Source organism: Globicephala melas, chromosome 20 (genome assembly GCF_963455315.2).
Source record: "Globicephala melas chromosome 20, mGloMel1.2, whole genome shotgun sequence".
In the NCBI taxonomy this organism is placed as follows: Eukaryota; Metazoa; Chordata; class Mammalia; order Artiodactyla; family Delphinidae; genus Globicephala; species Globicephala melas.
This window is the reverse complement of record NC_083333.1, coordinates 13,090,900-13,113,902: the sequence shown is the minus strand read 5'-3', so window position 1 is coordinate 13,113,902 and position 23,003 is coordinate 13,090,900. Positions and strand designations below refer to the sequence as shown.

Genomic DNA, 23,003 nt, shown 5'->3' with positions numbered 1-23,003 from the left:
CTTTCTTCATTGTGTTTTCTGACTGGCTGTGACTGGTTCATTACGAAAGGGTTGGTGTCAGTCTCTTTGTTAACTGGCCTCGTTCCTTTAGTTCATGTAGGTTTTCTGTTGGCTGTTTAGTAATTTGCAGGTTAGGCGTCCTCCTTTTCTGCAGGTGATCATTTTGTCTCCTTTAGTTCTTGAAGGGAAATCAAGGAACACGTGTGGTTAGGCTTTGAATTCACGGTTAAGAGGAGGGTTGACTTGGGCAGCAAAGGGCAACTGTTGACCCTGGGTAGTTCCGGAGCGGGGGAGACAGCAAGGCATCCACGACAGGCTAGTCTTTGGTTTTTTTTTTTTTTCCGCCGCACCACACGGCTTGCGGCATCTTAGCTCCCTGACCAGGGATCGAACCCCGGGCCCTCAGCAGTGAGAACGCAGAGTCCTAACCACTGGACTGCCAGGGAAGTCCCACGGTAGGTTAGTCTTGAACCGGGCAACTGGCTGTGGAAGCAGAGAAGACGGTGTGGAAGTTGTGTTGTCGGTATTCTTAGGTCTTTCTGTACTTCTGTACAGTCCTAACCTTATTGCAGACCTTTTACCATGACCATTGGACAGTCAAACCTGGGTTCATGCCCAAGGCCCAACACCCAGGAACCTTGAAGCCTTAGATACATTGCTTCACCTTTCCGGACTTCGGGTTCTGTCACCGTCAGCATTGTCGTCACGATAATAATATCAGTTTACAGGGTTGTTACGGGGCTTTGCGTGTTGTACAGAAGACGGTGAGCAGGGTGCCTGGCACACGGTAGACCCTCAGCCGACGCTCCCCGTGGCTGCTGCCGCCCCGTCCTCATCAGATCGAGGCAGAGCCAGACTTCCCCTCCGGTCCCCCTTCTCCGGCCCTCGTCCCTCGTCTGAGAAGTCCCTAAAGCCGGAGTCCCCTTCCCCGCCCCCACCCGTCCTAACCCCCTCCTGCGGCTGCTGCCCTGCCCTCACCTCCCAGGATCTTTCCTCTCTCAGCCTCCCTCTGGCCTCTCACCCTGTAACCATCGCTGCCTTGCCGACCAAGACCATCTTCTGAGCTCCAGGTCCAGCTGCTTATTTGGTATCTCAGTTCAAACCGCTCTGCAGTGTATCGAACCGACCCCGTCCCCAGTTTCCTCTGTCTCAGTAAACGATACCACTGACCCAGTTATTCAAGTAGAAATCTTGTTTCCTCTCCTTGTGCCATCCCAGCCCCCTTTCTCATCAACAAGGAAGCCCTGATAATCCTGTTCTAAAGTGTATCTCCGACCCCTCCACCTCCACTGCCGCCACCCCATTCCCCCTCACCGTATTGCCTGGGTGCCGTGATAGTTCTCTCGAAAAGGACGTGTTGGCTTTACTTGTCCCTCGAGACTGGACCCTCCCGTCCAGTCTCCACACAGTGGTGTAAATGTCTGTGTAACGTAAATGACATATCACTGCTCCCTGCTTAAACCCATCAGTGGTTCTCCTATAAAATCCAGCTCCTTGCCGTGACCCCCAAGGCCCTACAGAACTTAGCTCTTGGTTCCGTCACTAAACTCATCTTGATTTCTCTCCTTCTCATTGGCCAGCCTAGCTACTGCGGCTCTCTTTCCACTCTGTGAAATCCCCAGGTGCTCTGTGCTCACTGCTCTCTCCAACTGGAACGGTCTTTGCCCAATTTTTAAGACTGAATCCATAACTTTTAGGTCACCAGAAGGAGGCGCTGCAGTAAAGCAGTTCTGATCCTAGCACCTTGTTTGTTTGTTTCCTTAGCACTTATCCATGGTTTGTAATTGTCTCATTGTGTGATCATTTCGATCTGTCTCCTCCATTAGCACGTAAGCTCGGCGGCGCCAGGTATCACGTCTGTCTTGACCGTTGTTGTATTCCCAGCATCTGACGTGGTATCCGGTACAGTGTAGGTTCGTGATGGAGGGAGGACGACTGGCTTCTCCTGTCTTTGCTCAGCCGAGACCCGGTCATGAGCCACGTTAAGTCCTGCCCTCGCTGGCCTACAGCAGCTCTTCCTTCTCTCCAGAAAGCTCCGTGATTTCTCATTTGAGAAATAGTGGTTAGGGATATTCTCCAGAGTGACAAGGAAGTTAACCAGAAAAGAGTGTGCTCTTCATTCACCTTAAGTCACAAAGACTTTAGTCCTGATTATACCCGCAGACCCTGAGAACCTGGATTTGAAATGGGGGTGGATGTTAAAAGGTGACTCTGATGAAAACCAGTTTTGTTCATGTCTTAGATATCTCACTGATGGCCTAAAAAGTCGAATTTCAAAAGGGACAGAATGCCTTCCAGCCATCTTGTTGGTGACCCAAAATGTTTCAGCTAGAAATGTATTCCTTTAGTCAAACTCCGTCCTTTGTTTAAAGTGCATGTATCTTTAGCATGAGACATCAGTATATAGTAATTCAAACTTCTGTTCTTTGGGAGATCTTTTGGTTGGGGGAAACAAACAGAATCACTGACATTATCACAATAATAAATCCAGGTGAGTTTATCATAAGGACCTGGGTTACTATTGTTAGGAAGCAAGGCAGACCTGGGGAGCCTGTATTACTCCGGATTTCCTAGTGTAGCTCCAGAGAAGAGAACCTGTTTCCCAACTCAGCTTCATGTGCTGGGCTAAAGTGGGTTAGGGGCTGCTGGCCAGCCCGTGAGTTGGCTGACCTCTCTGTATGCCCATGCCACCGTGGTTTGATGTGTGGGAGCATGGGGTGTACACAGCTGACTTGGGCTACCCTTCCACCAGAGCTTTGGTCTAAACAGATCCTATTTGAAGGGGCTCTCGGCACACCAGGAAACTTGTCTGGTAAATCCACAATAAAAGAAAAAGTGAATGTTTATCGTGCACTTACTGTGTTGCAGATACTCTTCCCAGGGCATTATATATACTACTCTGAATCTCATTTTACGGGTGAGACCCAGACTGGTTAAGTAGCTTGCCCGTAATCACACAGATGGGAAGTGGAGTGGCCAGGATTTGAACCCAAGCAGTGTGGCTCTAAAGCCACGGGCTTAACTGTCCTTCCGTGTCACTGACACCGTGGGTAGATACAAGGAGATATGGGGCACATAAATGGGGAAGGGTGGGCAAGGCAGAATGACCAGGGAGAGGGCACTGAAGGAGGAGGCCTGGTGATGCTATGGTTAAGAATCCACCTACCAGTGCAGGGGACACGGGTTCAATCCCTGGTCCAGGAAGATCCCACATGCCGTGGAGCAACTAAACCCGTGCTCCACAACTACTGAGCCTGTGTGCCACAACTACGGAAGCCCGTGCATCTAGAGCCCGTGCTCCACAACAAGAAAAGCCACTGCAACAAGAATCCTGTGTACCTCAATGAAGACCCAACACAGCCAAAAATAAGTAAATGAAAAATAAATAAATTTATTTTAAAAAAGGAGTAGACAGAGGGTAGTGGTGGGTCCCGGCGTCATGGGGTCAGGCCTCTGTTGAGGAGTGACAGGGGAGGAGTTCAGCCCAGGAGGTCAGAGCTGAGGTCCCCGCAGATGCCTGCAGTGAGAGTGGGCTGTACTGAGGAAGAGACCCCGGGCATCTGGGTCAACCATTCAGTCCTGATACGCTGGAGTAAAGAGGATGTCTGATCACCAGAAGCTGAAGAAATGGACGTTGTAAACAGCCCATTGACTGTAACAGTCAAGTAATGAAGGTTTTGGTGGTTCCTGACCTAGGGACCTTATAGATAAATTGTTGTGCTTTAGAGGACTTTGAACAATGTGGATCTCATGCATAAATTTGTTTTTGTTTTCCTTTGGACACTTACTGGCAGAAGTGATGAACAAAGCAAAGCTGGTGTCAGATCCCTTCTAACGCGTTGGTCGAGACCTTAACGTCATTCGGTCCAGCGGCAGGTGTGACACATCTGAACAGGAAGGCATTCTGTCCTATAACAAAACCCAGTTAGGTTGAAATGCAAAACGGTAGAGTGACAGAGTGACATCAGTGGGCAAGTTTGACAATATTAATGAGAAAAGTTACTCTCTTGCCCGACTTTCTCGTACAAAAGTCTCACGAGCAGCCACTCGCGGTCGTTTCCCCGGAGCCAGCGTGAGGCCGTGAGGATGAACGTGTGGGCTGTGGTTCATTTAGTCTAGTCTTACGTTCGGTGCCCGAATTCAGCAGGAACAGGAGAACAGCGTCTCATATCCAGAAAACTGTCCGAAGGGACCCCTTGGAGCAGATGGCAGAGGCTGCCAGACGGCACACAGGCCGCCTGGAGGTCCAGCCACGTGAACCCCCAGCGGCTCCGCGGCCGAGCCGCTGAGGTTTCCATCGTGAGCTGAACGGGGCCCCGCCCAAGCAGAAAGGCCTCAGGCCAATTACGCAACTAGCCAAGAGCCTCTGGCGGCCTCCGCATTTGTTTAGATAAAACTTGAAATCATCAGCGAGCTCTTGAGCCAAAGTCTGTCTCTGTGAGGAGAAAGTCAGACTGTGTAAACCTGCCTAGCGCCGCGCTGTGTGGCCTCCTCGGGACAAGTCCCGCCACTCCACCCCCAGGGGCGGGAGCAGCGTCGTCCTTAGGGAGACCTCTGGCTGTGTGTGGCCTGGTGCGGTCCTCACTGGCGGGAGGAAGGGTCACACTGAGGGTGGCCACCGGAGCCGGACCCAGTGGCCCGGCTGCCTTAATCTCACTGCCTGCCCGGGCCCCGTCCCCAGCCCCACGTCAAGCCCCACCCCGCCCTTGAACCTGTAGAGGGGACGCTGATTGGCGGAGACTGGAGCTCAGGAGAGAAGGGGCGCTGCTAGCCTCTCCTTTCCAAGAAGATGACCTTTTGGACCCAGAAAGGGTAACTGGGCTCCAGCTGCCTTTATTCAAGGTGCTCAGAGTGCTTCCCACGTATCTCGTTTATCCTCATGATGCCCCCGAGAGGTAAGTTTGTTTGAGATTTCTGCACAGTTATGATTATGCCTATAGATTCGAGTTCCTGGCTCCATGTCATTCTAAACCTGGAGTCTCATCCCCATCTCACTTTTCCTAACATAACTAAACCCTTCGGGGAATGAAATGTCTCAGGCCTTAGCCTAGCCAAAGGGTGATTTTTCTCCCCCTCCCTTTTTTTGTTGTTGTTAAGTTTGATTTATTACTTCGCCTTCTAGCCAGGCTCAATGGATGGTCAGAATATTATAAATAATGTGGATTGAAAAGATCGTGCTGAAATGTTTATTGCATTCTTAGAGCACAGGCGATGGCGTGGAGAGCGTGGCCGTGGGGAAGGAGGGGCGTGAGGAGGGGGTGGGAAGGCAAATCCTGTTCTGAGGCCGTGTTGGTGTGTCCACAAAAGACAGCACTCTGACGGGAAGGCTCGTATATTGCAAGCCGGCAATCAGAATGCAGAACTGTTCCAGCGGGTGTAAAGAATATTCCTCAAGAATGCCAGGACCATAAGGAACTAATCATTAGATGTCCCCCCCTCATCTCCTCACCCACAGTTCTCGAAGGGGGCTGCTAACACAGCAGCCACCATGCTTTGTAAGTAGCTCCCCAGCATCCCGGCTTTGGGGCGCCCTCCAGGACGGGGCAGCTGTGCGTGCCTGAGAAAGTGCCTCCTTTGACTGATTCAGCATCCGGTGCTTTAGCATCTTGAATCTCTGTCCTTCGGGTCCACTAGAAATACAAATGTTATCCGAGGTCAGGACCCGCCCCACACACGGGAAATTAATGCCACATCGGCCCACTGGCATCCAGTGATCACGTGTGAAGCTGAAATCACACGAGGCTCTTCTTCCTCTCTTGGGCCTTTCCTCAGGTTTCTGTGAAGAAGGAGGAGGGTTGAAGCTCCTTAGCAGTTAACGCCATCTGGGTCAACCTGATTCTAGATAGAAAAGTCTGGCAAACCAGTGAGATGGAGCTTTGAGTTGTTCTCTGTTCTGAGCAAGGTCGTCTTTGGGCCACTCCAGGGGTGGTCCCACAGATCTCAGAACGTGGCGCTCTCTGTCAGGAGGAAAGGAGGCCGAGTAATATTGGTGCGGGACTGTAGGCAAGTGGGACTGGTGTGTCAGATACATCCCAGGCTGCGCCCCTTCTCCACGAGGCTGTGTGTCGCCAGCTGGGCACCCCGACCCGTCATCTTTGCGGTACCCAGAGAAAGCCATGGCTCTTCCTGTGCTGTTAACAGATGACACTTGATTTTGTGGTGTGGAGAACTTCCAGCGAGCTTTTAATCCTCATCTCTAAGCCAGTGGTTCTCAAATGTGAGCGCCGGAAGAATCACGTGCGGGGCTTGTTCACATCCAGCTTCCCGCCCCCAGAGACCCAGACTCAGTAGGCGCAGGGTGGGGCCCCTGAAATTGCATTTCTAACCAGCTCTCGGTGATGCTCCTGAGAGCACGCCACGAGTGGCCCTGCTCTAAACAGAAACGCAGCATTTCCAGCGTTAGGGAGTTTTTGGTAATAACTCTCTCAGGAATATCTACAAATGGCAGCTGAATAAAAGTTCCAGGGCATGAAGGAAATGCGAACTGGGGCTGTTCAGTGTGAAAGAAAGAGGGTCCACTTGGTTGAAAATTGAGTCGGAATCATCTGTGTTGAAAGAAACCCATGAGCATCTGGTAAAATCCCAACATTTCACCAAAATGTACCTCTGTTCATTTACTGGAAAGATAAGTATAGGATCTGTTCTCTCCTAGAAGTTTGTATTCAGATCACTGACCACTAATGGGCAATATATTGATTTTGAGTTTGGCAGTACCGACTGTACTTACTTGTACCCCCTTGGAGTTCTTTAGAACCAATATTCTATAATAGCCTGTTTTATTGAGTTTATACCCTTTCATGCATTCATTCACTCATTTCTTTTCAACACACGTTGATCACTTGCTATATGCCAAGTACTGTTGTAGCTGCTAAAATGTCCACGTTAGCTACCACCAAGTAAAAATGCATTTGAAATCCTTACTACTGACGCTTAAAACACCAAGCAGTATTTGAATCTAAACAGTGAGGTGCTATCCAGTCAACCGAAAACAAAAATGCGTACGTGTCGAGCACGTGTTAAATGACATCTGTCCTGGGCATCCGTGGGTAGCATGCTGGGGACACAGACATGGAAACACAGGATCTGTCCTCTCAAAGCATTTCAGACCATCAGGGAGGTAAACCCTGAACCCAATCAGTTGTTCATTTCCCCAAGTATTAAGTCTATTTCTCTAAGGCACGTGTTCGATATGCAGGAGCCGCCCAGGAAAAGCGGTCCCCAGACCGCCTTGGGCACGGGAGAGGTGGTGTCCCTGGGGGAGGGGACGGTTTTGAGCTGAGGCCCAGCACCGGTGTCGGGGTGCCGGCGGCGTGGAAGGCGGCGGAGGGCTCCGAAGCGATGCGAACGGTCCCTGCCAAGGTGCGGAGGTGTGAGCGAGGGCGGCATGTTGAGTGAGAGGCCAGGGTGGGAAAACCGGATCGTTTCTTTGGGAGTGTGTCAGAATTCCACTTTTTTATTTTGCTTTGAAATGATTTCTGAAGTATCTGACAGACCATGTTGCACGCAAGCCAACGAACATTTCAAAGCCAAATCCGACATTTTGAATGGCCTCTTCTACTTCTTTTCAGAAGAGTGGAGAAGGAGAAGTTGATGACATCATTTCAGTATTGTCCTCAAACACCTTTTATCATCTGCGCTCACAACACACAACTGAAAGGCAGACACCCTGTGTGTTTGTGGACAGTGTGTGAGAGGCAGACACCCGGCGCTGGCCTGAACACACTCGTGACACTCCGTGGCCATCAGGGTGCCTTTCTGTGGACTGCAGTTTTGTGGTCTCCTTAAGCCCCTTACACCCTGACCACCTTCAGAGGAAGAAAGAAGGCAAGGACTTCTACCTGGATTCCCGGGCTCCTGGGTTCCCTTATCCTTGAGAGGGCCTTGGGCCACATGTCGTAGGCCACCCCTGCAGGCCGGTCCTTCAGATGAGCCGGTTCCCAATCTTTGGGCTCTACCGCCCTGAATCCTGGGGCCTCAGATACTTCTGTTCATTCTTCTTGCCAATAGAATCCTTGCTCAACAGTTTTTAGGCGGACCGTATTCTAGAACGTATGGCTGGGAATCTTGCCCATTTGTTTGTTTTTTGAGAAGTCGGATCTTTTCTTTATTTTTGGCTGCATTGGGCTGTGTTGCTGCTCACGGGCTTTCTCTAGTTGCGGTGAGCGGGGGCTACTCTTCGCTGCGGTGCACAGGCTTCTCACTGCGGTGGCTTCTCTTGTTGCGGAGCACGGGCAGTAGTTGCAACAACTACAAGTAGTCTTAGTAGTTGTGGCTCGCGGGCTCTAGAGCGCAGGCTCAGTAGTTGTGGCGCACGGGCTTAGTTGCTCTGCGGCATGTGGGATCTTCCCAGACCAGGGCTCGAACCCGTGTCCCCTGCATTGGCAGGCAGATTCTTAACTACTGTGCCACCAGGGAAGTCCCGCCTGTTTTTGTTTTTCAGTCGGCTCATTGGTGACCTCATTGACCCTGGGCACCTGTCAGAGCTGCATAGGGGCTTGGAGGGCACCAGTGACCACCCCGTGTGTTCACGTAGGAACCCATGGTTTCCTGCCTCACTGACAGTCGGCACTACTGAGATGGCGCCTTCCATCTGTGAAGGTCAAGTTTTATGGCTCCTCAGATGATACACTGTCCTTAGAAGGATGTCTTGGTCGTGAAGAATGTTAGAGAACAGTCCTGGGTGGAGGGGGCATGGCATCGTTGCAGGGGTCCCCAAGACGGCGGCAAGGGCACCTTCACTCCACAGAGTGAAGAGTCCTATGGTGAGACTGTGCCTTGGGTGTGTGAGCTCTGCATCCCGACCGGTCCTGGGTATTTCCTACATTGAACTGCAAGCCCGCTGCTGCTTTGGGGAAGGGGCCCTTTTCCATGACCCAGTGCAGAGTGGCTCCCAAGTCTTTGTGGTCCTTACCCCACCCATCCTGGTGATGCCCGTGGGCTCACACCTCTCCTTCTACTAACGAGAAGCTAGCAGCTGACCCGGGTGCTGGATAGTTTCCACCCCATCCCTGCAGCCACGCATCTCACTGCAGCGATAATTCATTCAATTCACACCCCAAAGCTGAACGAGGAGGCCGTTGGGGCGCTCTGGGTGGAAGACGCACATCCCTTCTGATAGAGCGAATATGACTTACATTTTATCGAAGAGCTCTTAATCTATTATTTGTTAATAAGTGTATTTTTCTGTTTGTGCATATAGGCATGCACGCTGTTGGAGAATTTTGCATGAGCGTAAATTTCAAAATCTGTTTTCCTGGTAGATTCTCTGAAGAGTGACGTAGAGAAGATTTTCAAGAATGGTGTGGGAGCCGTATGTGGGTCTCCCTGAGTGGTCATGCCTGAGGGCAGGTGGCTGGCCACATACCCCTTGGAGGCCCCTTTCTCCTGCGTGTTGGTGGCGTGCATTGGTGGGGGGATGTGGACAGCACTGGAGGCTTCAGGGGTCACGGACGGGGCAGGCCAGAGGGCCTTCTGTCCAAAGGTTGAGGACCGTGAGTGCCACGTTCGTAGCGAAGGCAGTCTCCAGTAGGTGACAACAGCAACCAGTGTCAATTGAGAACATGCCGTGGGCCAGGTCGTGCTTGTTGCGTCTCCATGACAACTCGGGGAGCTCAGGGTTCGCATTCTCCTGATTCCAGGCTCAGAGGATTGGGTTCCTTCCCCAAGCGACAGAGCCGCGATTTGAACGCAAGCCATCTGGCGTCTCAGCCCACGTGCAGCTCTGGCTGTTACATTCTGCGGCCTCCCAAGGAGGGAAAGCGTGTGTTCACGCACACGCGTGTACACGCTCGTCTTCCATCCCTTTGCTGCACCACTGGGAAGTGACACGCACGGTGCTGGGGGGTGATGGAACAGAGAGCTTACGATCACTTAGCGGTGATCACTTGAAAGCAGGGGTGACCGTCAGATCACAGTAGGGCTCGTTTTTCTGCCTCGATGTTGGGGACGGGCTTCACAGCCAAACTGAGGAACCAGGACATATGTTCTGGTTCTCTGGTAAAAGACTCGGCTCTTCAAGCTAAAGGACCACCTCTGCTGCTCTCCTCAGCCCTTAGTTTTCTTTCCTGCCACGGCTCTTAGCAGTCGTCTTCCTTCTGCCCTCCCCACTGTGGCTCTTGGTTATATATAGTCCCTGTCACCTTGGGGGCCAAAGGAATGCTGAGACTAGGCAGGGGGCCGATACGGCCTCCAAGACACAGAGTGACTCTCCACCCAGAGCCCCAGGAACAGTGCTGGCCATCCCCACGTCAGCCAAAATGGATTGAACCGGCTCCTCCCAAACTTCGGGTGACATCTTGTGTCTACTCTGTCATCCGATTCCTACCACCACCCCCTGGCTTCCTCTCGACTTCAGCCCCCAGCTGGTGGCCAGCACTCTGTAAAGTGAGAGGGCCCCTGGCCAAGGCAACAGACCTCTGTTTAAGAAGCACACTTTCCAGTGGGGCATGGAATTGTCAAAACCGGCCCCCCGAGGACGCTTGGCCACCCAAGCAGCAGTGCGCTGCCTAGTCACCCGGACCGCACTTCCCCGCAGACCAAGCAGTGACGGAGCACACTGGCCGGGGTCCCCCTGCCCTGGCAAGTCCTTCCTCTCCAGCTCGCCTTTTCTACACTCCACAATAAGTCCCCTTTCTGTTTCCACTTGTCATTACATCACCCTTCATTCCAGCAAACTCTCGTCATGTGTTATTTCTAAGCTTACATATTATTAACATTCAGGGATAGCAGTTTCCTGATGCCATGTAGGAAGGCACCTTAATCTCACCTGCAATGTGTTTCCAGATCCCACCGTGGCCGGTTTCTGGAAGGTATCAGTACCCCCTCCCCCATGTGCTCCTGGAAGCTGAGGGAGAGGAGAGTGTGCCTTTGAGCCCCCCCTTAGCCTGTAGGATAGGAAGAGATGGGCTGTGTTCCCTTTCTAGCACTTAACCCCTTCTAGCTTTGGGGTTTGGTCTGTCTTCAGCTGCTGCGCCGACACACACACACACACTCACACACACACACACTCACTCTCACAGATAGCAACTCAGTGAAGGCAGGAACGTCGTTGCTGTATCCCCAGTGCCTGGTACCCTGCACATGTTCTATCAATGTTTGTTAAATAAATCAGAAGCCGAGAGAGAGAGAACCCAGAGGGCATCGGCGTCGTTTCTGCTTTCCTCGCCAAATCGGGAGCAGGGACCATCTGTTTCATTTGCGGATTAAACACTGACGGAGCCGGCTCCGTGTGTAACGTGTGTAAAGGGTACGCGTGCCCAGCAGCAGTAATGGTGGCACAGGTGGCTCTTGTTAGGACTGTGGTGGCAGGAACCATGTGTGCTCGCCTGGGACCTGCTGGATCCAGACGGCCCGTGGGCCCTACACGGTGTGTCTGGGGAGGAGGGGTCCCCAAGGGGGAGGCTCTGAACACCTAGTTCACCCCATCCACGGTGTCCTTGTTAGCCTTGTTTACAGCGGGGCCTCTCCTGCCCTGCCCTTTGCTCTAAATACCTCTTGCCCGAGAACTTGAGGGCAGCTTTTCTTCCCTTTGATTCCTCGGGACATCTCTAGTGAATCAGAGGATACTTGCAAGGTGATAGGATATGTGCCTGTGAAAGGGAAGAGTTTGGTCTCTTAATGGTGACAGCTGTTTCAAGTGGGACCTCGGCCCATTCAGAGTAAGCTGCTAGATGCAGGACAAGACGGTAGGCTCCCGGGAGCTATGCCTCTGCACCGTCCTTCCAGCGCTCAGCCAGGAAGGCGAAGTTGTTCTCGTGTGACGCTGATACTTTCACAAATAATTAGAGACGAATAGTTGTTCTCGCTGATGGTATCTTTACTGAAGGATCTTGGTTACAAGTAAGGGGAAATGACTCTGGCTCGTTTAGGTTAAAGAACATGTAATTTATTTGAACGACGTTGGGTTACTTGCAAGAATCTAAGGGATGATGGGGCCAACCAAGTCTCAGGAAGGGTCAGAAGATGGGCAGGCCTGGGACCTTCCAGCCGGAGTTGGTAGAGTACCCCTCCGGAGCGTCCCCTTGACGGTGGCTGAACCCCAACTCTGTCAGTCCAAAGTCACAAAATTCCTGGAGAAGAAAGCCTGGTTCGCCTCACTGGCTCCACCGCTAGACCCACCAGCTGTGTCTGTAGGAGCAAGTTGAACAGCCATGGCCGCTGCTTCCTCCCCTGCCAATAATATGTTCCTTTGAGGTTTGAGACGCAGACACTCAGTTCACGTCTACCACCGAGTAGCCTTTGCATCTTGGCCAAATGATTTGCTTTAAACAAAACACAGCAGATGGGTAAGCATTTGATGTATTGAGAAAGCGTCCTCCTGATGGCCGCCCCTCCCTGCGTTTCTCTACCTGGGTTAGGACTTGAGCAGCAGCGTCTTCCTGGCGCCTTGCCCGTTGTCCCTAATGGATGCCAGGTGATGCCTCCCAGTCCGTAGGGCCCAAACGAAGGGGTTTGCAATGGTGAATCCATAGCCTGGCTGGAGCCACAGAAACCTTCTGATCCTTCATCGAGAGGGAACTGTCAGAACAAGGTGTCCATAACCGAGCTCCCGACCGTGTTTTCAGAGACACTTGAGTTTCTGCCAGACTCTCGCCGGGTTCACATTCCCAGGGGTACCAGTGCAGCACGGTGAGAGGGTGTTGCTTAGCGAATGTCGGTGCGCCGGAGAATTGGCATTAAGTGATTGACTCGACAACTCATAATCTGATATGAAGGGTTATCTGCTTACAGGTGAATCCTGTTGAATTATGGCCGGGCAGTTGCCGGGCTGAACTTATCTCAGGGACGGGAAATGAGTAACGCTTTAAGAACAAAGATGGGACCTAGAAACTAGTCAGCACTTTCTGTGCAGGAAGCAACAGTAATGGCTGAGTTTTTACACAGCCCCTCCAGGGAACGGTGTCTTCTGCGGGGGGTTTTAGTTTTGTTTTGGGGAGGCAGGGGTGGGTCGATTTTCTGCCTTTCTCATGAGACCGGGAGACCCGTAAAGAGATGACGTGTATCTTTGCCCTGTCGGACCTGACCCGCAATGAGGACTCAGTAGATTGTGTTGAGTTTGGTTCTGGTGTGGGTAAATCTAACTCGCTTGGGCGGTGCCCTCGGATAGGGCACTTGACCAGCAAGTCTGACCCCTCCGTTGGGACCTGATTTGCCCCGGGCCAGGGAGATGAGCTCTCAGGTCCTCATGCTGGGTGTCCACGAGCCGAGTGTCAGCCTCACCACTCCCATGGCTGTGACAGGGCCACCTGACGCCCAGCAAGGCCCTCATTCCTGGAGCCCAGACCCCGTGAGCCCGCCTTTCACTGGGCCTCCATCCGGCTCCTCTGCCCTGTCTCTTGCAGTCCTAATTCTTTTTAATTTCCTGTTTCTAGGCAAGTCCTTTTTCCCTCCTCCCCACACCTCCTCTCAGGTCACCCTCCCTGCTTCCTGCTGAGAACCGCGCTGCCTCTGGCCCCCAGATGTGTCTCTGCACCGCTCTCCTCCCCCCAGTCAGCTTCCTACTCTTCAGAGTTGCTTCTTGTCGAGTTTTTCTATTTACACAAAGCAGGACCTCCTGTCCGCATTGAAATGGGGTGCTCATCCGGGGCCTGGGCCCTCAGAGGACAGGGGGAGATGCCAGCGCCAGGAGGGTGCCTCTCCCCTTCCCACGTCACCCCAGCACAAATCCAGCCCAGGCACACTCAGGGGAACCAGGTTCATCCCTCCAAAAACTCATTTCGGAGAAGACCCCAGCTCTCACCCTCAGGAAGCTGGTACTTTCCAGAATGGAGGCAGTGTCAGCACCCGTGTGTGCCAGGCCCTTGGCCGGGGAACGTCACGTAACCCTCCCGCAGCCTGGGGACACGTGTGTCGGCCCTGTGGACGTGGAACACGGAGGCATCGAGCGGCCAGCTCGCACGGGCCAGCAAGGGGCCGGGCTGGGGTCGGCAAGTCCTCCCTGTGCCCGGCGCCGTGTGCGTAGGCTGTGACCTTGTCGAAAGGCAGAGACACAAACGCCGTCACAGACACATTCCGTCGGCGTGACATAAAGCCCTGGGAAAGTTAAGATCTGTGCAATTCCAGTTTTCTTTGTTTTCAGTCAGAACCGAAACACAGGCACATCCTAGGCATGTTCTTTGCCCTCTGATGGATTTCTCTGAGGGGCTGTGCCATCACGGCTGGCTCACAAGCCCTGGCATTCCCCCTCACGCGGCAGGACCTCCGAGGGCCCCCAGGTTGCCTCCTCCCACCCTGACGCTCCATCCCAGCCGGTCCTGCGGCTCCTCCCGCCCTCACGGGCTCTCATTCACCCCTGAGCCCCGACTTTCTCACGCAGAGACTGGGGGAAATTGTTGTTCTACCAGCTCTCTGCCCGACGGTGAGAAGAATATTGGGATCTGAGCACGTGTGCCCTGTGGCAGAACGGGAGCTCTGACGTTTGTACTTCTTGCCATGCTGTCATTTTCATCATCATCATCATCATTCGTGCCACCACAGCTAGAGTGTCCAGGCTCCCCGGCCCCCGAGTCCCGCTCTGCCCATCCCCCCGCGTGGCGGGATGTCTCCCGATGTTGGGCACGTCTCTGGAGCTCCCTTGGGCCCCTGCACACCGTCTGGGTCCCCCTTTGGGCGTGCTTTCACCGTCTCCCTCTGCTGCCGGCAACCCTGTCCTCAGCGCACACCCTTGCCCTGCCCTTCCTCCAAGGCCTTTCACATTTCACTCTCCCGTGGCTTCTCTCGCCTGGTGCCCACAGCCAGTGTTTCGCCCGGCACAGCCGCCCTTCCTGTGGCTAATAACCGACAGGGATGCTGCCAGATACTCGCGTCCCACCTTTCCTGGATGCCCCCGTCATCGCCCCCGGGCCTCGGCTAGAGATGGGCTGGTTCTCAACTAAATGCCACCCAGGCGTTCCCCTATTTCTGACCCTCTTCCTTCTCTTCTGGAACGAATGGCTTTTTATTTCTGTTGTTAAGCCAGGGGGCCGGCTTGCTCATCGGACGCGCGCAAGGCACCGGTTGGGGGCCGTGGGTTGTACGGGGTCAAGATCACTGTCCTCACAGCCGCCATTTATGGAGCGCCAGTTATGATCTACAAGTTTTATATCCTTCATTTTATTGAATCCTCGCAGCAAGCTTAGGAAGTTGATATTTTTAGGCTTGTTCTACAGATGGTGGAACCGAACTCAGAGTTAAGGAACTTGCCTGACATTTCATAGCTAGAAAGTGGACATGTTTGAAGTCAGGTCTCCGTGAGTCCCCAAACCAGTGCCCCTTCCGCCACATCAGACCGCACGGTGCCTGCTTTTGGAGACCCTGTGACCTAAGGAAAGAAGCGTGAATAAGTAAGATAAGAATTGAAAGATGGAGGCCAGTCTTTGGAGAGCAGTGGCCTGGCTGTGAGCGCCTCTCTGACCCCAGGGAGGCGAGGTCTCTGTGGGTGGAGAGGTCTCTGTGGAGGAAGTGGACTCCGCCCTGGGGTGGGGTACGAAAGGGATGAGGGTGCAAGCAGAGGAGGCAGGATGATGGGTGGAAGGTCTGTTGAGGGGATGGGGGAGCCCGCTGGAGCCGCAGAGGAAGGTTTACCCGCCAGCGGAGAAAGGAGAGCCTGGCGGGATGGGCTGAGTGCCAGATAAGAAAAGAACCAGAATCAGCAAATCAGAGATGACTTTTGCACAGTATTTTGATGAAAGCACAGTTTGGGGAAAATTCAAATGTGGAACTGTGGTGTGAAATAGATTCACGAGCAGGGAGAGAACAGAGGCTGGTCTCCGCACTGTGTCTGTGCAAACGCGGGCCCCCAGCCCAGCCGAGTCGCCAGGTGGGCTGGAGGAAGGCGGCCCGTGCCCGCGCCCCGCGGCCGACTAGACGCAAACACGGCTCCCGAGTGGGCAGGTGTGGGCCGAGGGGTGAGCTCAAGGGAAACTGCCACTCTTCAGCCCTTCAGTTAGAAAGTCAGAATGTCAATATGTTCACCGTCTCTGCACGGCCTCTACTCTTTTCTCAGCATATTTGCCTAGTAAGGGGATTAAAGGGAACATTTACATGAACTTTTGAAAGCCAATATTCCAGTTTTGTCTCTTCTTCTGCGATTCCCTCCCTCAGCTCAGGAGCCTGCTGCAGAAAGATCTGTGTGATCAGTGAGAACCCGGTCAATACATACGCAAATGCCACGTATCGATGGGCACAGCTGGCGAAAACAGCTCGGGGGCCTTTCTTAAATGTCCTCTGTGGGTCCTCAGAGGCTGCGTGAGAGCTGTGTGTGGGCCCTGATCCTTCCAGTGTGAAGAACAAAGCAGACAATAGGAGGATATACAGTTTGGTTCCAAACAGCCAACCACAGCTGGCAGCCAGTATGGCTTTCCTTGTGATGAGCAAAAACCAGATAAAAAGGCTTCCATAAAACTGGCCTTTGTATCCCCCTCCCTCCCGCCACCTCGCCCCTCCATCCCACACTCCTCCCCCTCCCCTCCCTCCCCTCCCCCTCCCCTCCCTCCCCCTCCCTCCCCCTCCCTCCCCTCCCCCTCCCTCCCCTCCCTCCCCTCCCCCTCTCTCCCTCCCTCCCCCACTCCTCTCCCCTCCCTCCCCCACTCCTCTCCCCTCCATCCTCCCTCCTCTCCCCTCCATCCCCCCTCCTCTCCCCTCCCTTCTCCTCCTCCCCTCCCTCTCCCCTCCCTCACTCCTCTCCCCTCCTCCCCCCCATCATCAGTGAGCATTAGGAGCCGTTACCCACACTCCACTGTGGCAGAGGTGTTGGCATCACAGCCTCCGTAATTTGCTGGTTTCCAGTGTTTCACTGGAAAAAATATGGACCATGAATCCCGATGGACAATCTTCAGCAAACACAACACTGTCCCTGAGAGACCGTGTTTCACATCCTTTCCCTGTTTGCAAAGGAGTTTTTCTTACATCTTTTGGTAATTGCCATGAGCTGGACTTGTAAATATTATAAGTGGTTGAGTAATACTTATCTGGTAAACTGACCAAAGGAAACGGACGGTTTTTTCCCACTCTTGGAAGTCTGGCATCCCAGGCCTGCCCCTGAAAGGGGCACTTGGGGATTGGAAGGGAAAATCTGCCCTGCCAGGTGCCAGCAGGCCCCGCGCAGAGCTGAGTGATGTGTGCAGGAAGGCTGCCGGCGTCCGCAGCCTCGCCCGGTGTTTGTGTGCTGGGTTTGGGGGCAAAGAGCATTCATTGTTTCAGAAGTTGGTAGGTTCCCAGAAGTTCCACTGTCTTTCCTGGGTCTGAAATGTCCAACATTTCCTTAGCCGGGGGCAGGGGCGGGGGATGGATGACTAGACCCCCTGAGGTTTAAGCCCTACTCTGAGGCAAGAGAAAGAAGTTCTCTCTGTCACACATGACGGAATGCTTTTCCTGTTCTTCCCGTGGCCAGTGGCCATCGGTGGCTTGGTCTCCCTCGTCCTCTAAGCTGGAACTACCTTCCTATATCTGAAGTGTTGGGGGCTCTTCCCTGCCTCTGTCTTTAAGGAATAGCAATCCCTCTGTGTTTTGCGTGGTGGTGGTGTGGTGGATTTTCTGATGATGCCTTTTCGTGATACTTACTGAAGTATCTGTAGATGAAACGTGTGGGAGTTGCTTCCAAAACATACACCAGGGACAGGGAGCGGGTGGGGGTATAGATGAAACCAGATCGGCCACGAACCCACCCCTGTTAAAGCTGAGTGGTGAGAGTTCATCACAGCTCCTTAGACTCTCCCGTCTGCTCTTGTATTTGTTTCAATTTTCCCACTACAAAAAGTTGCCCAAAGGAAGAAGGAAAGAAATGGGAAAAGGAAAAAAAAAAAGAGAAGAAACTCTTTATCTCAGTTTTCCAGCCCAAAGACACCTGGGCCTCTCTCTCTCTCTCTCCAATAAACCCCGTGCTGTGTCGGGAATCAGGATCCCCACCCCCACCCCTAAGACGGGCCCCAGGGGTAAGAAAGGGTAAGAGCCTGGCCCGAGGGCTCCATCCCACCTGGATTCCAATCCCAGCTCTTCCTCTCACCAGCTGTGGGGCATTAGGTAAGAGAGTTAGTTTTCTAGAACTTCAGTTTCCTCATTAAAAAACAGACAAGAATTACCTGTTGCTGAGACTCGAGCAAGGCAACCTGGCCCGCTTTGAACAGTCCACGCACGCCGTGGCTCAGCTCTCCCTGGCTTTGAAAAGACCCTTGGTTTCTCTTTCCGAAGCATCCTTCAGAGGGGAGAGACTCCATTCAAGGAAGGTGCTAGAGCTGTGTTCACATCCCAGAAAAGCCCAAGCTCTACTCTTTGACCCAAAAGAATCCACAGGGCTGCAGCTGGCTTTGGCTCATCCCTGTCACCTGCCTCCTCAGAATAACTTCCTCAGTTGACCCTGCGCGCACCCCGGTTTACTTAAACCTGCTGGAAACCTCCTACCCAGAGGACCCCTGTTTGCTCTGAAAGGGTTTGAAATGTCAGTCTTATTTGTCGTTGATCTCAAAGTCCCACTTTTCATCTTTGGACAAGAAACCAAGTTTATCACATATTATCAAGTTACGGTCTCTGGTGTCAGCAGGTGAAGGGCGTTTCATGTTTCACAGGTCTTGTGGACCCCGTCGTACCTTTCCTGTGGCACCGTCTGTAGAACTCACGGTTTCCGTGGTAGAATAATCAGCGGCTGAAAGAGGAATCACCGTATTGACGATGGTTCCCGTAGGGCCTCCACACAGCCCACGCGGCGCTGTGAACCGTCTCCGAAGTGCGGGAGCTTTTCCCCATCCCCCTGGGGTCTCTGCGGGGTTTGTAATTGGGATTGACCATCTTTCTCTTGGACTCAACGCGTTTTCCTAGCTCCGCTCTCCCCGTTGCTTTACCTCTTCTGTGTCCTTCTCGTTGGTGCCTGATGTTCCTTCCAGATACTCAATGCATTTATTGGTTTATAGCAAAAAGAATGTCTCGTGCCTCTTCCGTGTGCCAGGCCCTGCCCCAGGCACAGGGGACGTGGTGGTGAACACAGTCCCTGCCATAGACGCTCACGTGCCAGTGGCGGATATAGATAGTAACTGACTGAGGACCCAAATCATGGTTGAAGAAGGGTCACTGCAGAGACAGAAGGAACACGGTCCATTGCAGGTCACGAAGGAGTTCCTGGAGGATGGGAAACTGATGCTGAGTTTTAGAGGATGAACAGGGATTAGACTGAGAGGGGCAGGAAAGACAGCACGGGTCCAGGCCGGGAGGCAGGAGGGTGCAGGGCACGTTGGAAGAACCGAAGTCAGGATGGCCCGAGCACAGGACACCGTGTGGCTTCACGGGTCGCAGGGGGCAGATGACGCAGGGCCTTCAAATGCCATGAGGAGTGGGGATTCTAAGCCGTTGGACCGTTTTGAGCCAGGAAGCAACCTGATCTGATTTCCATTCCAGCTCAATTGTGGGGAAAGGACTGGGTAAAGGGAGCGGCTGGTCAGTGCTTGCAGTGACCCAAGCAGGAGATGGTGGTGACTATGATGCCTGAGGCTGCTTCCATCAGACCATGCGTAGAAACTCAAACTCGATGTATGGTTGCTCCTTCCCAGCCAGTTACCGCTCTTGATTTCTTTGTCCTGCTTTTCTCATAATCGCCCTGATTTGAAAATTCAGGGCCGCTCATATGGGCCTCCCCTTGGGCCATCGCAGCCTTGATCCGGAACCCGGGCCGCACAGGCAGCCTCTCAGCCCCACGCGCCCTCGCAGCCCCAATCCTGGCTGAGCGTCGGCGGCAGGACTTCTTCCTGAGCCACCACTCAGCCCGTCTTCTCCCCTTTCCTCAGAAACGCAGTCCTCCCCCTTGGCTTTAGGATAAGCCTGGGCTCCGGAGGGCCAGCAGTGGCCCCTGACGCTTCACCTCGGTCTGTCTGCTTCCCTCGTTTTCACTGTTTTTTAAGGAAAAATGTTGCACAATATAAACCTTGCCCCCAGCCAAGAAGCAGTGGGATTCCTGCCCAGGTGGAGCCTTCAGTCAGCCTGGAGATGTTTCTGGAGGCAGAAATGAATGAAAAGATGTGTTCTTCTGCTCTGGCAAGAAGGTGGACTGAGAGAATGTTCACTCAACAGCCACACACACCCCCACCGCCCTACTACAAGCATCTTGAAATGCTAGATGAAATATTACAACCCCCCCCTAGAGCGTTAACGGATGGCTGAATTTACAAGGAAGAAAGGAAATCCCAGATGAAAGAAATGGAGGGAGAGCCAGAGACCAGCACCTAAGTGAGACCATCCGTGGCCACAGTGACACAGAACAGGGTTGGTAGATTCTGTGAAAGGCCAGCCAGTAAATGCGTTAGGCTTTGCAGACCCCAGACAGTGTGACGCATCTCCTTTTTCTTTTTTGACAACCCGGTAAAAATACAAAAACCACTCTTAGCTCATGGGTTATATAAAGCAGAGCACAAGGGACTTCCCTGGTGGCGCAGTGGTTAAGAATCCGCCTGCCAACGCAGGGGACGTGGGTTTGAGCCCTGGTCCGGGAAGATCCCACATGCCGTGGAGCCCGTGCGCCACAACTACTGAGCCTGCGTGCCACAACTACTGAAGCCTGCACGCCTAGAGCCCGTGCTCCGCAACAAGAGAAGCCACTGCATATGAGAAGCCTGAGCACTGTGATGAAGAGTAGCCCCCCGCTCGCTGCAACTAGAGAAGGCCCATGTGCAGCAACGAAGACCCAATGTAGCCCAAAATAAATAAATATTTTTAAGAAAGAGGCACACTTGTGGCAAGGCTAGAGGAAAAAAATGGATGCATGAACAGGTGGTGTGAGAAATAAAAAGGACTGAGATACAGCAGTGTTTAAATTATAGGAGAATATAATGAACAATCTTATACCAGTACTTTTGGACACGCAGAAAAAATGGGCAATTTCCCAGAAAAATATAATTTAACAAAACTGACTCAAGAAGAAGGGGAAGCAGAATTCCCAACGTGGGGAGCTGTCCAAGTGTGGCGTGAGTGTCGAAAACACCTTGAGCGGCTGTTCACTCATTCATTCAACGATTGTGTCTTAAGTCTCCACACCAGGCACCGTTGCAGAAAGCTGGCGATGCAGCCGTAAATAGAATCATCAGAACTCCACACGCTGTGTCCATTCTGTCCAGCAGAACTTTCTGTGAAGATGGAGATGTTCTCTGGTGTCTGTCTGATAGGGTAGCCATTGGCCACATGTGGCTCTTAAGCTCTGGAAGCCTGACGTGGCCAGTGGTTATCTGGTAGCCAATAAGATCAATAACGTTAACGGCTTCCTGTAAGAGAATAAGCTGCTGAACTCTGGCGACCCTGAGCTTTCCCGAAACAGCTCCTCAGTCTGAGGTGGGCAGTCCTGGGGGCCAAACCGCCACGTGACCCTGACTCCCCTGTTACTCGTAGAGCATTTTCACATGCTTCACCTCATCTCCTCACTCCCCTCTCGGGGCCTTCATTTAGCGAGCGCTTGCGCCATCGTGGCCGGGCCCTGTGTCTGACACGCCACCGCCGTGCTGGCCTCCAGGGTGTAGGAGGCACTCATCACCCACCAGGGAAGTCAGCGTGGAAGGCAGTGAGCGCGTCGGGGGAAGGGGCCGAGTCCTCCTGGGCCCTCCCTCTTCGTCAGCGGTGCAGGGATGGGCGTTGTGAGTCCAGCCGCGTCAGCTGGGGGAGACGGGGCGGGCTTGGCGGGCAGAGCTGGACACAGGGAGCAGACTGGCCGGGAGGGCCGATGCTCTCCTTTGTGGTCCGCAGACAAGAAGTTGAGGAAGTGAAACTAGAAAGTGTTAATATAAAAAAACTTAAAGAAAAAGTCTGTCTCTCAGAATTTTTTACGGAGGGGTGCCAAGTATCTTGGGCTCAAGAAGGAAAGCTAAAGCCATGTGGATGGGGAGAAAGTGGATTCTAGAATCAGTATTTCTTCATAGACACCAAGCCCTTTGCTTTATCAAGGCCTCGTCAATGCACACAGAAAACGGGGCCGAGCTGTGCACAGAAGCCGGAGCGGGGGCCTGAAAGGGGAGGCCCCAGCAGGTCAGGAACGCGGGCACTCTTCCGGCACAGCTCTCGAGGTGGCGAGATGGCAACTCTCCGGTGTCCCTGGAGCCCCTCCCTTCCGCAGCCTCCAGCCTGCACAACCAGAGGCCGCTGACAGCCCCCCCCCCCCACCGGGGCTCCCTGGAGAGCTGCATCCACTGTCTCCCAGAAGATGTCTCACGGGATGGGTGATGCTCGTCTGGTGTGAGTCCTCATAGGGGGTCTCGTATGCTTCTGTTTTTCAGGGATGATAATGGTGATTCTGTTGCTGCTCGTGGCTATTGTGGTCGTTGCAGTCTGGCCTACTGACTAGTGGCCGTCAAGGGACCACAGCCGGGACACCTGCCGGTGATGGAGTCAAGTTCAGCATCCTCTTGCTGCCCGAAAGCCACTCAATAAATACCCCCAAAGCTCTGACCTCCTGACGTGCGTTGCTTCAGCAAAGGCAGATCGTGTGGCAGCTCCAGAGAGCTGCCGGGGTACTGGGCAGTGTGGCCCTCGTGGGTTCTGCCTTGGTCATTGGGCTGCTAGCCCAGGGTCCCTCAGTGGTCACTGCCCTGTGGCTGCTGATGGAGTCCGGCCACCCCACAGCGTGCTGGGCGCCCTGGGGGGACGATGGCGAATTCCTACGCAGCTTGTGACCTCGAGTGTCTAGTCTGCTCGGGGAAGTCGTGCCCATGTGGGAGACCAGTGAACAGACAAGGCCACGTGTGTCCAGGAGGGAGGAAGGAGACACGCGCAGGCACGTGTCTCTGGGCAACTGCCGCCCGCCTCACTGCCCGCGTCCCCCCCCGAGGCTCGCCACTCCTCCTGGTGAAGTAGCTCAGGACTCTGCTTTAGGAACCACCTTCAGACCCAGAAGCACGTTCTTGTTTCCTCCCTCGGTGTAGTAAACCCATCTTCCCAGGCTGAAACGTCCTGTACGCAGCCGGAATCGAGTCTGATGAATGTGATCAGGCAGGAAGGTAGCGTTTAGGGTTCAGAGGAAGGTGTGATTATGCAGGGAGGAGAACAGTACCTTGATTTGGCTC

At 53.4% G+C, this 23,003-nt stretch overlaps 1 protein-coding gene across 5 annotated transcripts in view; it reads left to right on the top strand.

Moving 5' to 3' along the window:
• Positions 1–23,003, top strand: part of STX8 (syntaxin 8) — a 251,735-nt gene that overhangs the window by 218,090 nt on the left and 10,642 nt on the right. The window contains exon 8 of one of the 5 annotated variants that reach the window (XM_030861422.2): positions 22,218–22,389. The exons of the other annotated variants lie outside the window; for them this stretch is intronic. Coding sequence (XP_030717282.1) covers positions 22,218–22,285 — 68 coding nt within the window. The 3' untranslated portion in view covers positions 22,286–22,389. Of the gene's footprint in view, positions 1–22,217; positions 22,390–23,003 lie in introns of those variants that run through there. 5 annotated transcript variants of the gene reach the window in all.